The sequence below is a fragment of the Physeter macrocephalus genome, chromosome 5 (assembly GCF_002837175.3).
Source record: "Physeter macrocephalus isolate SW-GA chromosome 5, ASM283717v5, whole genome shotgun sequence".
NCBI classification, from domain to species: Eukaryota; Metazoa; Chordata; class Mammalia; order Artiodactyla; family Physeteridae; genus Physeter; species Physeter macrocephalus.
Window position 1 is genome coordinate 38,453,829 of NC_041218.1, and position 15,634 is coordinate 38,469,462.

At 39.0% G+C, this 15,634-nt stretch overlaps 1 protein-coding gene across 4 annotated transcripts in view; it reads left to right on the forward strand.

Moving 5' to 3' along the window:
• DOCK4 (dedicator of cytokinesis 4) overlaps positions 1–15,634 on the forward strand; it is a 499,472-nt gene that overhangs the window by 437,194 nt on the left and 46,644 nt on the right. For all 4 annotated transcript variants that reach the window (XM_024128243.3, XM_028489854.2, XM_028489855.2 and 1 more), the window contains 3 exons: positions 4,388–4,483; positions 5,376–5,436; positions 9,567–9,660. In XM_024128243.3, coding sequence (XP_023984011.1) covers positions 4,388–4,483; positions 5,376–5,436; positions 9,567–9,660 — 251 coding nt within the window. The remainder of the gene's footprint in view (positions 1–4,387; positions 4,484–5,375; positions 5,437–9,566; positions 9,661–15,634) is intronic.

Here is a 15,634-nt window from a genome sequence, read left to right on the forward strand (position 1 = left end):
ACATTTTTCTATCACAAAATATGCTTTTGCTTATATTTACACCCAAGTATCACCTAAAACTAAATATTAATGCTTTAGTACTGATAGCCAAATACAAAATTCTGTAATTCATTTTATGATCATAAATTTAGGGCAGTGGATACCTTAATATATAGGTTTGAAAAGTATTACTAGTGACTGATAGATTTCAACTTGCCTGATTCAAAATCATTCTTGAAGCTTTTAAGAAAATTATATTGAAAGGAAAAGCCAAGAAGGGGTACACAGATTTCTTGCGGTAGTGGTGGATGATAAGATACATTCTTTGTACTAAGTCCTGAGCAACGCCATTTTCCTCTGATACTGTAATTAAACTGGAACTTTTAATAATTATTCACCAAGCCCTCGTTCATTCTAGTGTACAAAGCATCTGTCTTTCATGACAGCTGGAGTTTAGCAAGAATTCTGATTAAAACCTCATCCAATATAATAAGTTGCTTTTAAAAACCACTCTCAGTTCAGTTACTAGTCCTTGGTTTGAACAAAGAACTAAAATGAGAAAGCACTCAGTGAAATGAATCTCTTGAGATTTGTGATTAATTATTTATGATAAATTCACAAGATTAATAAACACTCACATAGCTCCATAGTGCCTCTTATCTACTTTAATAAAGGCCTGATAGATGCAGTTTGGATTGTTTGTGTGTAAATATGGCTTTGAAATAGAAGATGTAACTTGACATTAAAATCAAACCAATAATTAGAATATTAAGCCTCTATAATTAGGACTGTTTTAAGGTGCCTGATTCATTCAATGGAGATTTTTATTCTTTTGTTGATTTTTAACATAGTACTAGAAATATTACTATAAATATTTTTCTTTCATTACTACCTGGGCTCAGAAAAGAAAGTGAAAATCCAACTATATTTCAGGAAACAATAAAATGCTTTTTTGGCAATAGAAATCACAATGAATTAGTATAATCACAGTGAATCACCGCACACATTATGAATTAGGAACACATGCCACTATGGTACAGATTCTCATTTGTTCTCTGTATTTCATGTCTAAAACTTCTTAAAATTTGTTCAGAAGCTGAAAGGAGCTCGCTGCTTCCTGAAAATGTAGTATGTACTTGCCAAAATATCCTCCTTAGAATGAGACTGTAAATTTATATAGTAACTTCCTTCCTAAGAACTCATCTTTCGCTGACCCTCACATTATCTGCATTTACCCATACTACATCTTCTTGAAATAAATAGGGGTCAGGATTGATTGTTTTTGATAAATGCTGAAATTGTGGATCATTGCCGTCCATGTGATATTCAGAATAAGGTATCAGAATGAAATTCTGCTTCCCTGGATCCACTTCATTCACTCATTCAGCTTCATTTATTGAGCATCTCCCTGTGCTAGGTGCTCTTCTAAGGCTGAAGATGCAGCAGTGACTGTGCTGTAGGAGCACACAGTGGGGTACCAGTAGCCTCGGGGGTTCTAAAGGGGCTTTCCGGAAGAGATAACCTCCACCTCAGTCCTTTACTTTGCTCTATCGTGTGTTGCTCTACATAATTCAGTAAGACTCCACATTTCGTAGATCTTTGTTTAGTGATCACACATTTAATTATAGTTTGCAGACAGAGGATTAGCTATGTAGCACATACTTAGGTATCTAACTCTTCTCTTTGGATTAAGAAGAGTGTGCACAGGGCTTCCCTGGTGGCGCAGTGGTTGAGAGTCCGCCTGCCGAGGCAGGGGACGCGGGTTCGTGCCCCGGTCCGGGAAGATCCCACATGCAGCGGAGCGGCTGGGCCCGTGAGCCATGGCCGCTGAGCCTGCGCGTCCAGAGCCTGTGCTCCGCAACGGGAGAGGCCACAACAGTGAGAGGCCCGCGTACCGCAAAAAAAAAAAAAAAAAAAGGTGTGCACAGACACAGGTGTTTCATATAAGTGTTGGCCTCCACACAATCCTGTTAGGATACAGAGAGAGGTAGACTGAGGGTCAAATTCTACACCCTTCGTATTCCTTCACAGAGTAAAAGCCTGTTGGGCAGTGTGTCATCCTGCAGGACCGTGACTTATCCTGCTCTTCAATGTTATGGAGTCCCACTGCTTATCAGTTAGCAATAAGAAATCACCGTGGAGTAGCGGGGGAGATAAATTAGGAGTTTGGGATTAACATAGACACATTTCTATATATGAAATAGAAACGAGGACCTACTGTATAGCACAGGGAGCTATATTCAATGTCTTGTAATAACCTATAATGAAAAAGAATCTGAGAATGAATATATATACATATATATGTATATATATGACTGAATCACTTTGCTGTACACCTGAGACTAACACAACATTGTAAATCAACTATACCTCAGTTTTTAAAAATGGTTTAACAACATTAGAAAAGAATGATGCATAGTTAATGCTCTTTTGACATGTATGTAAAGTGTAGTGCATTAGTTCATGTAGCAACCATTTATCATTTTAGTGCCTCAAAAAAAGAAAAGAAGAAATCACCTTTCACTGTGATTAGATGAGTTCCCTGTGTACTCACCATGGGCACATGAGCATGATTATAGACCAAATAGAAATATACCAAATTATAGCTCAGTGTCACCCAAGTTATCTAGAGAGACTCTTCTCTTCTTGTCTGATAGCTTCTCCTTATCGATGTGTATCAGATAAACTGGGAGGGCAAGCTTCCCCACAGAAAGAACTAGCCTGGCCAAGAAAGCAGATGAACTTGGTTCTAGGCTTGGTCCTGATATTTGGGTCTTGAGTTAGTCAAGGAAACAGGCTCTGCAGAGCTGTGCCTCTTTTTACAAGAGGATTCTGTAGCTCAGATTTCTTACTGCAGCCAGAGGCTGTGCAAATTAATGAAACTCATGCCTATAAAAGAAGTCTCTATATATTTTTAGAATTATTACCTAACTTGAGTTCTTTGTTTTTCAGCCTCTAAAGTATATGAGGTGTGGGCTGTCACTTGGAAAGATTTCTCCATCATCCTGCATTGCTTTGGCAGGCAGGTTTTCATTTGAGTACTTGGTTCAATACCAGTTTGGCGTTTAAGCTTGAAACAGGTGCTTCTCAGGGGCTTTTTAAAAGAAAACACATTTAGAACAAACTAGGGGACCTTTCCCTGGGGGATTAGTCAGGGCAAGTTCCATCCCTTCGTGTGCTATTTCTTCCCCTCTTCCCCCTCCTTAATCTAGGAAACAGTTCAGAATAAACCAGAAAAACAAATGATCAGGGATGCATAGGCACCAGATGAGGAGATAAGACAGAGAGCTGGGCACTGGAATGGTAATAGCAAGAAGAAGCAGTGGGGAGTGGGAAGGAAGATTGAGAGAGAACGTAGCCACAGAGCAAAAAAACAGCTTTGACAAAATAGCTTTTTTTCTACTAAGCACAGTATAGGATAGGCTGAGATGGCACTTGTACGAAATGGTTTCTCTCTATGTTATTCCTGAAACCAAGATGAAAGGGAAGCAACATTTTAGAAATAATGATCATTAAATTTAGGAGGGCAAAGTATCCTCACATTGTCATGCCTATGTTCTTACTTTTTCTTTTGGGGAAAGTTCAGTCGTAAAGGTTTTTGCCAAGTATATGGTTAATTTGCCGAGAGGTGGGAGTCAAAGTAAAACAGATCCTAATTATTATGATTGTTAATGTTTTGTGTTTACATAGCAGTGCCTCTGCTCCAAGGTGCTTAAGATTAGGGAAAATGTAGGAGGAGAGATGTGGTTCGGTACTTGTCATCAATCTGCTGTAACAACCACATAGAAAATCCTCTGTGATTAATGACAAAATGAATGAAACTGTTGAGTGAGTGCACAGATAGTACAATATGTATTGAGTGGGCAAATGTTAAGTGAAAGGAAAAAACGCGAAACGTCATACCGTCTGTACAAGGATTTTCCTGTAGCAGTTGCATTGCAGTAAAATTGCTTGGATGAAGATGCATTCCACTGAGAGGTAGGAAAACATTTTTATGTGAATAAAGCAAGATCTTACTTAAAAGTAAACTTAGAGGCACTCCTGTTTTCGCTTTTCACAGTGTGGTTTGGTGTGGTGAGGCACAAGCCTCTGTTAGTGGAAGAGAGAAGCTAGGAAACAATGTCTTTGAGCTGTGAGGTGCTTGCATATTTTGAAAATATGATTTATATGCATGTGTTCGTATTTGATGACTTGGATAATGAAAATCAATTTGCTTTGTCAATGCTTCCTGGATTAGAATTCCACTATTTGGTCCCTATCCTAGGTAAGACATTGTTTGCAAATTGTGCTACTTGTGAGATGTTGCAGTGGTTGCTAAGGCATTTAAGGTATTGATGAAAGTAAAATGGTCGTCATGGTGACTGATAAAAATAAATGTTGAAAATGCCCTGGGTTCTTTCTTTTCCAGTCTACTAAAGAAAATTGAGCGGGAAACATGGAGGGAGAGTGGTGTTTCATTAATCGCCACTGTAACTCGTCTAATGGAGAGGTTGTTAGATTACAGGTAAGCCGAGCCCACCCCCCGCCCTCCCGGTTTTCCAGATATGCTGCGCTCCACTTAGAAAGTCTGAGAGTTAGAATACAGTCGACATTGCCCTTGGGTTAATCACTCAAAGAATTGATAATCAGACCGTGGAACCTTGAACAGTAAAATAACAGACCTCTAACTAGCTGGTTCAGAGTTTTTTCTTTACTTTTCCTTTTCTATGTTTTGTTTTGCGGGTTTTGACAGTCCTTTTAAAGTCTCAGTGAATTGAGACAGTCCTGTTATTAAAGAAATCTTTTTTTTTTTCCCTTGGTGTTTAGACTCACCCCTTAGAACCAGCAGATCCATTCATCTTAGGGTGACGACAGTGAAAGAGACAATTGTACAACCATGCTGCTTTCTTATAAAAGGAGAGGGGGGATGAAACTCACACCGTTAGCTTTCAGAGTCATCATTTTTTGATTCTGAAATGATCTAAACTGTTGAAGCAGTTCATCCCACTTAAACGCATGGTGTTTTAAGAAGAAACGCTTCACTCTCACTGCTGATGGCCAGGCTTAGCAGATCCTTCTCACCCCAAGTAAGAGGTGTGTAATAACACACCTTCACTCCTCCTCTTCCTGGAGCCCCCGTCTATCGAGAGGGAGAACAGTGCACCTGGCAGTGAAATTCTCAGCGACACAGGCGCTCAGGAGGGTCTGACCGCCCCCCTCCCCAGCCTCTCCCAAGCTCACGCTTCCTGGGGCACTGCCTCCACGCTGCTGAGCCTTCATCTGAACAGCAACTTGCAAGTTGCCTCTAGTCTCTGACAGTTCCTTTTTTTTTTTTTTTTTTTTCTTCCTGAAAGAACAAACTGTGTTCGCCCCTAGGAAGGAAGTTCTGAGTTCTGACTCTTGCTTTTTGCTTTTAGGGACTGCATGAAAATGGGCGAGGTAGATGGCAAAAAGATTGGCTGCACCGTGAGCCTCCTGGTTCGTAAACAATTTCCCTTTTCCTCCTTATATCCTAACATTTGCTTTTTCACAGAAATACTATGTTTTGTTTGTTTTTCAGCCACCATGTGTCTTTATCTGGCTGTTTCTTAGAAGAGTTTAGAAATGTTTTTGCCTCGGGTTGAATTAAATGCCAGAAAATTCCGAGCTTCGAACACTGCAGAATGTTCCCACCATAAGATCCCAGAGTGACGCCAGGCTTCTCCTGTTGCATCACTCCTCTGCCCTGGAGTCTTTTGTTGCTCTCCTAGGGAAAAGCATGATGTCCCTGGAGAAAAGTCTTTTCACTTTTGTGTAGACAGTTTCTTTCTGCCCTTCTTATATGTATTCTAGGTTTTAGTAAATATTAATGTTCTTTTCTGAACAAATGACAGTTTCCTATTTAGCACCTAAATTTTCACTCTCTAGCTTCTTTGCAAATTAAATCCATAATACTGCTGTTGTTAAGTTGTGGATTATAACTAGGATGACCACATAATTTCTCACCCAAACAAGACGTTTTTGAGAATAAAAATAAATATTGCGTAAGGATAACAGGCTACACCAGAACAGTTCTAGGAACACAAAATTTGTACTGAAATGTCTCATAACTAAGTATCAAATAGAATGGTATTCTCACTACAGAGCAAAAGAAGGATTATATATTCACATTCCTTTTTCAAATTTTAATATAGTATAAATTGATGCTCGTGATAATTTACCTTAATCAGATTGAAAATACAGGAATGTGTTGTGACTGCTTTGGTTCTAAATTAGTGAATATCATGGATTGTTTTGCAGAATAGATGAAACCTCACCATCTAGTCTAAGTACTTGCACAGACAGAATTCTAATTCTTACTCTGATCCACATGAGTCTCTCACATGCCTTTTTTTCTCTATTTGTCTGCACCTTAAAATTTGTCCCCCATTCTGATTCTGTCCTGTCTTAGCTCATCGATTTCAGAGTTTTTTGTTGTTTTGTTTACTCCCCTCACAGCCCCTCTTCAGAGCTCAGGATTTTTTGCTTTCTTATGACTGTCTTTTAAATCTGTTTCTCTAATTTGTTTTCTCACTGTACTACATCTCTGAGTATATGACTTTATCCTTTTTTACCACGCCTACCACTTCCTCTTCATTTTTGCATTTAATTGTTACACCTCCACCTCCAATATCAGTGGCTAAAAATAGTAAGACCTGAGCATCCCCTATCAGGCCACCTCTTGTTATGCAGTTTCTTCTGTAATTTTTATCATCAGACCCAACAGTAACCTGCAGGCCATCAGGCCAAGCTCACTGGGTCAACCCATTATCTCTCCTCTTAGCACTTATTTCTAACCTTGAGCACAGTCATTTCCACTTTTAAATTTCCTTTATGTGCTTTCCCAGCTTTTTGCCAGCCTTTCACCATGGTCAAGGTCCTCAGCCTGATCTCCTTCCACGTCCCTGCTTGTACATCAGTATTTGGGGAGAAAAGCCAAGTGCTCTGTCAGCTTCAAGTTTTCTCAGTTTATCTCCTTAATCTTGGCTCTACCCCAACTCCAAACACAAAGTCTCATAAATAGCCTCAAAGGAAAGCCTTTACCTTTTTCCAAAGGAATCGTCTTACATTGTCTCCATCTCCTTTCACAGCGTCCTCTGTTTAGAGGTACACGAATAAACGTAGACCCTAGGTTCATCTCCTCAACCGGTAAAACAGGAGAGATCATTTCCTCGGATGAAAGAATGAATACTTCCACCTAAATGTGTTTATTCTAGTTTCCCAGTAGGAATAAGCCAGAGACTTAATAAATAAAATCAGTGACCCCATCAATATCCACTTGAGACAATGGATTTATCTTGCTAGTTTTGCGCTGACCAAGAATAGTCCTTATCAGACTTCCCTGGTGGCACAGTGGTTGAGTCCATCAGCCAATGCAGGGGACATGGGTTTGAGCCCTGGTCCTGGAAGATCCCACATGCCATGGAGCATGCACCACAAGTCCATGCACCACAACTACTGAGCCTGAGCTCTAGAGCCCGCGAGCCACAACTACTGAGCCCGTGTGCCTCAACTACTGAAGCCCACGCCCCCTAGAGCCTGTGCTCCGCAACAAGAGAAGCCACCGCAGTGAGAAGCCTGAGCCCCGCAACAAAGAGTAGCCCCCGCTCGCCGCAACTGGAGAAAGCCCGCACGCAGCAACAAAGAACCAATGCAGCCAAAAATAAATTTATTTTAAAAAAAAAGAATATCCGTATAGAAAGTGCTAACGTTTTGAAAGCTGTTCTAATTTCAACCAGCACCCGACTACTTATTATTAAAGGACAAAATATATAACTTTGAAACTAATCTTTTTAGCTTCTACTCCATATGGAAAGTTTTTGATTTCTAGCTGCAGTATGGTTCTCTTTAACCACTCACTCCCTCCTAGAGATTTTTCTTAACTTTTTGGAAACGTCAATTCCAGATTGTCTTCAGGAGAGCTCTGGCTTTCTTTAAAAGGTCAGAGTTAAACTGTAGTATTAGGCTGGTAAAAATGGGTAATCTTTGACATGACTAATACAAGGAAATGTAATTATTGTTTTGTTCTTTGTGTCACTAGTTTTGCCAGACATATGTGAAAGATTCTCATCTGCTGACTGGAGAGAGCTTTTCTTTTTTTTCAAGAACTATTCATTTACAGAGTGATCACTTATTTGGTTCCCAAAGAAATCCGCTTCTTACCAGAAAGCTATTAGAACAAATTATCCTTTAATAACATAAAAGCCTGCTATGAGGTTGTTAAATTTATGTTTATGGTACAACAATTCTTGCTAATTAAAATGATTTTGGTTATAGTAGAGATATAAAGGGCATTGTTTACGTAGCTTTTTAAAGAATGCCAAGATCTACAAGATACAAGACGAAAAGGGGAAGGATAATGGTATAAATTGGAAAAAAAAATTTTTTTATGATGCGTTCAACTAAATGTCAGTGTCTCGAGGTTAGAAGAGTCCTCATACTGAAGAATGGACACCTGTTAGGTAGTGGCCAGAAAGTACATTGACAGAAGTTCTTCAGGCTTTGAGCCCAAGTACAAATTAAGCAGCCTCATTGGCTAGTTTGGTCCATTACCAAAGCACTTCTCTAGCTAATCAACTTCAAAAACGTTTAGAATTCCTGGCCTTTCCCCTTTAGAAAAACCTGTCACTGCTTCAAGTCAGCAGATCTATCCCCCTATCACTATTCATTTTCCCTTCTTCTACACACCAAGTAGCATCTGTCAAAATAGCAACAGCAAAAAAATAAAAAAATAAAAAAAACACCAGTAGTAATGATAGCAGTTCAGATGGCTTAAGCAGGGATTTCATAATATACAATGATCTGCTTTCTAAAATTGCCTTATATAGAGTCTCACAGCATCGTGCTTTTGCTGGACTCCAACTTCTTACACTTTTGCTCGTATGTTTACTAAGTTCAGTGAGGACTAATGTACTGTCTAATGTGGTAAAGGAGTGTATGTGGATGCCTATAAAGTGTACCTTTAAAATGGCAATGTAATGTGTCCAGGTAAGTCAGAGTTGAGTTTTTGGTGACCAATGTTAAAACATTTTAGAGAAGTTTAATAAGATCCAGATACCTTTTTTTAATAAACCAAATATTTTCAATAAGCATGGCCCTGTAACAGTAATTTGAAATAAAATCTCTTATTAATCCCTTTATGTTATAGTCATAAGCTGGAAACCTTTAAAATAAAATAAGTTTAAAATTAAAGAAATTATCCTTTGACTATCCATGATCAAATGTAATAAATAGGTTAATGGTTAATCTCTTACATATTTTTAATATTTTTAGTTGAATAGGCTGATTGTCCACCGGCAGTTAAACTAACAAAAAACAACAGAAAGTAACAAATGAAATGTAAATCAGTGGTAATAACATCCCCCCAGAAATTACCAGCCTATTCAATAAATGATAGGTAATGTTTAATACAGACAGTGCTGAGTTAAAAATATGTCACTGGGTCTCCTTACTTAATTTTTAAAAGACATTTATACAGAAAAATTCATCTGTTCTTTTGGTTCAAGATATCAAACTTCAAGCAGAGTAAAGGCAGATACTTGCCAACCTAATTGTTGAGGAATTATCCATGCTTGTCCTCTTTTTTATAGAACTTCTATAAGACTGAACTGAACAAGGAAGAGATGTATATACGCTATATCCACAAACTCTACGATCTGCACCTCAAAGCACAGAACTTCACAGGTAATTGTGTCTTTTGGCTCAGGTTGGGGGAAGTGGGCAGGTCACTGGTATATTAAAAATAATAACTGCTCTGTTTTTTTAATTAGAGCTGAGGACGCAAGCATTTCTCCTTTAAAAGTGGAATTTATTTTTAATTAGATTTATGTTTCTAAGTACTCTATGATTTTAATATATTGGCTTTTTTTTTTTTTTTTTTTTACTATATCTCCTTGTGTAGTTTTTTAGAGGTTGCTTTTGGGATTATAAAAAGCAACTTTTCACTGTCTACTTAAAGTTAGTATTTCACCACTTCAGGTTAAATATAGGAATTTTACGACCTCCCCACTTTACATTGTAGTGTCATAGGTATTACATCTAGGTACATTGAAAACTCCATCGGATAAAGTCATAATTTTTAAGTCATATCTATTTTAAAGAATTTAAGAGGATAAAAATAATCTATTATATTTACTCAGATATTTACCATTTCTGTTGGTCTTTCTTCATTCCTGAAGTTCTCAATTTTCCTCTGTTGACATTTTCATTCAACCTAAAGAACTTGTTTTAGTATTTCTTTTAGAGCAGATGTAATAGTGAAGAATTCTTAGTTTTCCTTCATCTTTATTTTACCTTCATCCCTGAAGGTAATGTTTGCTGTATAGTGTCTTTGTTTGGACAGTATCTTTGTTTCAGTACTTTAAAAATGTTTTACTTTCTTCTGGCCTCCATTGTTTCTGATGAGAGATCTGTAGTCATTTAAATTGTTCCCCTGTATGTAATGTGTAATTGTCTCTGGTTGCTTTCAAGACTTTATCTTCAGTTTTCAGCAGTTCAGTTATAATATATATGGGCATGGTTTTCTTTCAGTTTACCCTGGTTGGGTTTGCTGAGTTTCTTGGATCTATAAACTTATTTCCTTCACCAAATTTGGGAAGTTTTCAGGCATTATTTCTTCAAATATATTTTCTGCACTGATTCTCTCTTTTGGGACTCCAGTTTTATGGATGGCCAGTTTTATGACCTTTTGGTATCATTCTATAAGTTTCTCAGACCCTGGTTTGTTTTTTGGTTTTTTTTTTTTTTTTTTTTCAATTTTTCTTCTTTCTGTTTTTCAGATTGGATCATTTCGCTTCATCCATTTTCAAGTCCTTTGCTTCTCCTCTATCATTTCCATTCAACTATTGAGCCCTTCCAGTGAAATTTTAGTTTTTGTTATCTTTATTATGTAATGCTAAAATTCTTATTTAGCTATTTTTTTAATAGCTTCAGAGTCTTTGCAAAGAACATGTATCTTTCTATTTATTTCACAAGTGTTCACTTTTACTTCAAGTAGCATGGTTGTAATAGCTATTTCTTAGTATTTGCCTATAATTTCAACAACTGAATCATCTTGGAATTGGCATCTGTTATTGCCTTTTCCCTTTGAGATTTGTTTAGTTTTCCTGGTTCTTTGAATGTCAAGTAATTTTGGATTATATCCTGGGCATTTTGAATATTATGAGAGTTCATCTTCTGGAGAAAGTTGACTATTTTTATTTTAGCAGAAAATCAGTTAGTTTCGGACCTCAGGTCCTGAGCCACCTTTTGAAGGTCAGTTTAGTTATCAAAGCCTTTGCAGCGCTTTCCTGGTCTTTCCTGCATGTATGTCACCCAGGGAGAGTCTGGGACATGGACATTTATCTATACCATAATTCATTTATCAAAATCTTTGTTATGTTGATTCTAGTTCATTCTACACATGTGCAGCTTGGGGGTGAGCCCAGGAAGTCATACACAGAATTTAAAGATTCCTTCCTCCATCTCCTTCCTCTCTCTGATATTTCTCACTCTTTCCATCTCCCGGGGGCTCCTTTTCCTAGTACTCTCACTTGATCCTAGCCAAAGTACTCAGAGCCAAGGCTTGATCCTCTACACTATGATGTACTATGTATAGTTGGTCGCCCTGGGGACAAAGCAGTGAAAGAAAAGAGAAAAATGGAAGCTGTTTCTGCTGCCACTGTGATTGCCCCTATTGTCACACTTCAGGTTTACAGCTTTGTCCCTGGGACTCAGAGTGGACCAGAAGAGTCAAAAGTACTCCATCCCACAGAAGGTCCTCTTCCCAGTCCTCTGACTAGAGGTGCTTTTCTTGGAGCTTTTTCTGTCTGTTTCCATTTGCAGTTCCAGGAGACAGGGAAGGCTAAGCCAGGAGATAGAAAAGGCAAAAAATAAAAACAAGGAACTCACCACACTCTGTGGTCCTTCTTTTGAGTATTGATTTTCCTGTTCTGTCCACCTTCTCATGTACTGTTCAGAATTCTCCAATAGTTGCTTTACATATTTTGTCTGGAGTTTTTAGTTGAATCGGTGGGAAAGATACACTAGAATGTGCTTACTACATCTTAACGGGAATGAGAACCGTTTAATTGGATTTAGGAACTACAAATTGTAGTCTTTTGCCACCCTGTTCTTCCAAAGAACTCCTGAATCATGGTTCCTCCCTCAGCTTTAAAAGAGTAAAGGAACCTTTCTGAAGTGGTGCTCCTGTTCCCAGAATTTAAATATGCCTCTAGCTACAGTTCCACTGTATCACTTAAGAGCATCACTGTTTACTCTTAAACTGGAGACTTCATGATATCTTTGATGCCTCTTATTCATGAAGTGCTATTGGTTCTGCTTCCTAAACATCAAAACCATTTCCTTTTTATTATTTCCAGTTTCACTGCCTCAAATAGGCCTTCATCATCTCTCACCTGGACTGCTTCCTAACTATCCCCAGAGTTACCTCAGCAAACTTTAACCTGCAGGCCGGCCAGCTGATTTTGTAAAGAAAGTTTTATTATAACTGAGCCACACCCACTTAATTACATATTGTCTAAGGTTGCTGCTGTGCTCCACTGGCAGAATTAAATAGTTGAAACAAAGTTGTAGTGCGGCCTGCAAGCCTAAATGATTTACTTTCTGGGCCTTTGAGAAAATTTTGCCAACCCCTTTTCTAGATATAACTCTGTCAATTCATGTCATCTACAAAATAAAGCTCAAACTCTTTACTCAGAGCCCATCATAATTGAACCAACACCTGTCTGCTCAGCCTCATCTTACCTCTCGCACTACATTCCTAATTTTTATCCTTAAGAGCCAGCTCCTATATCATGTTTTCCATGAAGTTTTTACCTTCCTTCACTTCCCTCATCAACTCCATGACCCAGCACTCCCTGCCATGGGCTGAGTTGATATTTCCAACTCTTTTCCCATTGCAATTTTTTCCGATTTCCATTAAAACATTTATCATGTTGTTTTTATCCATAGTTATATAAGGTGTATAAATGTGTGTGTGTGTGTGTGTGTGTGTGTGTGTGTGTGTGTGTGTGTTAATAGGTACATAGGTAGGTAGTAGAGAGATCTTTAGTTGAAGGGTAAGTTCCTTGAGGGCAGAGATGATGTTTTCTTCTTCTTAGTCTTCTCAGTTCTTTGACTAGTGCCTAGCAGTGTGAGATTTAAATAAATGCATTACTAATGAATGCACTCAATGAGATTTTAATACCGTGAGAGGAGATTTCTCTCCTTCAATATTGGTAATTACATAATCACTGAGGAAGCCCCAGTATCTCTTCACACAGATGTGCTGATAGTTTTGATTAAATAAACTAAGTTTTTTGAGCTGACTCTGTTGTCTGGGAGTTTAAGTGGTCATTTTAAAATAGTTTGTAGCCAATTTTTGAGAGAAATGGTGAACCTAGTTTTTCTATCTGTGAAAACAACCTAGTAGACTTGTTTTATTTTAAAGTCCATAAAAAAAAAAAAAGAAATGAGAGAGGGAAGTGAGGACAAGCTCTTGCAGATATGTAACAGATACATTTTGGTTTTCTGAAAATCCAAATCTGTCTATTTTGGAAACGAATAAATCTTTTTTTTTTTTTTTTTTTTTTTTTTTTTGTGGTACGCGGGCCTCCCTCTGCTGTGGCCTTTCCCGTTGCGGAGCACAGGCTCCGGACGCGCAGGCCCAGCGGCCATGGCTCACGGGCCCAGCCGCTCTGCGGCATGTGGGATCCTCCCAGACCGGGGCGCGAACCCGGTTCCCCTGCATCGGCAGGCGGACGCGCAACCACTGCGCCACCAGGGAAGCCCCCGAATAAATCTTTTTTCTTTAATTTGTTTACTCAGCTTGCAGTTTTTATGTTCCCCAAAGTCATAAGAAATAAGTTCTTTTCCTATATAACATTTTTCTTATTTCTTTTCTGTCCTCATTTTTGTGTGTCCCTGGAGAAAGTGAAATTGATTGAAAAACTTCTCTATCTTTATAGGATTCAGTTTAAATGGCTTAACCCTTTCCAGCCCTCTGTGACAGTGCCCTCCATTACTTGATTCATCTCCACTCTTCTGTGTTATTTCTTTTTGCATATTGGTGTCCTCATTGTACACATCTCAAAACGATGGAATGAGATAGCCCATATTTAATTATGTGATGATGCCTTCTGCTCAGAATTATAAACACTTTTAAAAACATTGTCTATTGGAAATTTTGGATGTGATTCATCCTTCTCTTTTCAATATGTAGTATTGTCTTCTAAAGATGTAGAGGAATAAGTATACAACATATCATAATAAAACATCTACAATTTGTTAATGTGTTCAAACAACCTTAGTAGTCTGTTGTTAACACCTCAAAGGCATACATGTTTCCTTTAACGCTTCCTTTACACACACTGTTTACCTCAGGTATACATCATGATTTTCCCGAATCAAATTCTGAAACAGGTGTAATTTGTTTTCACACCTTTCCCATGTCACCATTCTGTCATTTGTCAGCTTCCTCTGCTGGCCCACCAATGCTTACTTGTTTTTCCACACTTCCCAGGGGCAAGTCACCCACACGTGACCTTCCATCCATCCCCTGGACCTTCCCAGGGCAAACATGATTTGGAAAGCAGTTTAGGGATTAGAAACTCTTCATTCCTCCCCCTTTTTTCACTTTTTTATTGTGGTAAAATATACATAACATAAAATTTACCATCTTACCTGTTTTTCAGTGTACAGTTCGGTGGCGTTAAGTACATTCACATTGTTGTGCAACCATCACCACCATCTGCCTCCAGAACTTTTTCACCTGCCCAATCTGAAACCCTGTACCCATTAAACAATAACTTCCCATTTTCCCCTTCCCCAATCCCTGGGAACCACCATTCTACTTTCTGTCTCTGTGAATTTGACTTTCATTGCCTTTTAGGTACCACCCTGTGGTCAGCTGCAGGCTTCAGCTGTGGGGAGTGAGGACCCTCAGTCCTCACCCCTCCCCCTTTTCACTGTGACATGGTTAGTCTTAAGGGTATTTTTTGAGCGCTCAGGGAGACACACAAGAAATTTGAGAGACAAAGATGATAATTCCTGAGCTGCGTCACTAAGAGAAAATAGGAGTTATTTAGTAGCTAAAGTGGAAAGGCTTGAAGGAACAGGCTGTGAAGGACCATAGGTGTCAGTTGGTGTGATAAGTGAGGGGAGCCTTAGTTTGTTCGAATAACAGGAGCAAAGAGTGTGGACGGAAAAACAAAGACACACATGGGGTTTTCTTAGGTGCTTGGCGTGATAAGAATATGTGGGTAGTTAAAGATTAGGAAATTATCTCAGGAGGCCTCAGAGAAAAGTAGAAGGCTATTCAAAGACAGCACAACTCTGATGATCTGGTTATTATCATCACCATTCTTGTCCTCTGTAAAGCAGTCTTCCATGGCAACCTACGTTGTGGCGATTCAGCTGTTTCTGCATCCACTTATTAACCAACACCCTTTAGCAGATATTCCCTCTCTCCATCTCACCACAAGAAAGGGTTTGTCCAGGGCTTCCCCAGTGGCGCAGTGGTTGAGAGTCCGCCTGCCGATGCAGGGGACGCAGGTTCGTGCCCCGGTCCGGGAAGATCCCGCATGCCGCGGAGCGGCTGGGCCCGTGAGCCATGGCCGCTGAGCCTGCGCGTCCGGAGCCTGTGCTCCGCAACGGGAGAGGCCACAACAGTGACAGGCCC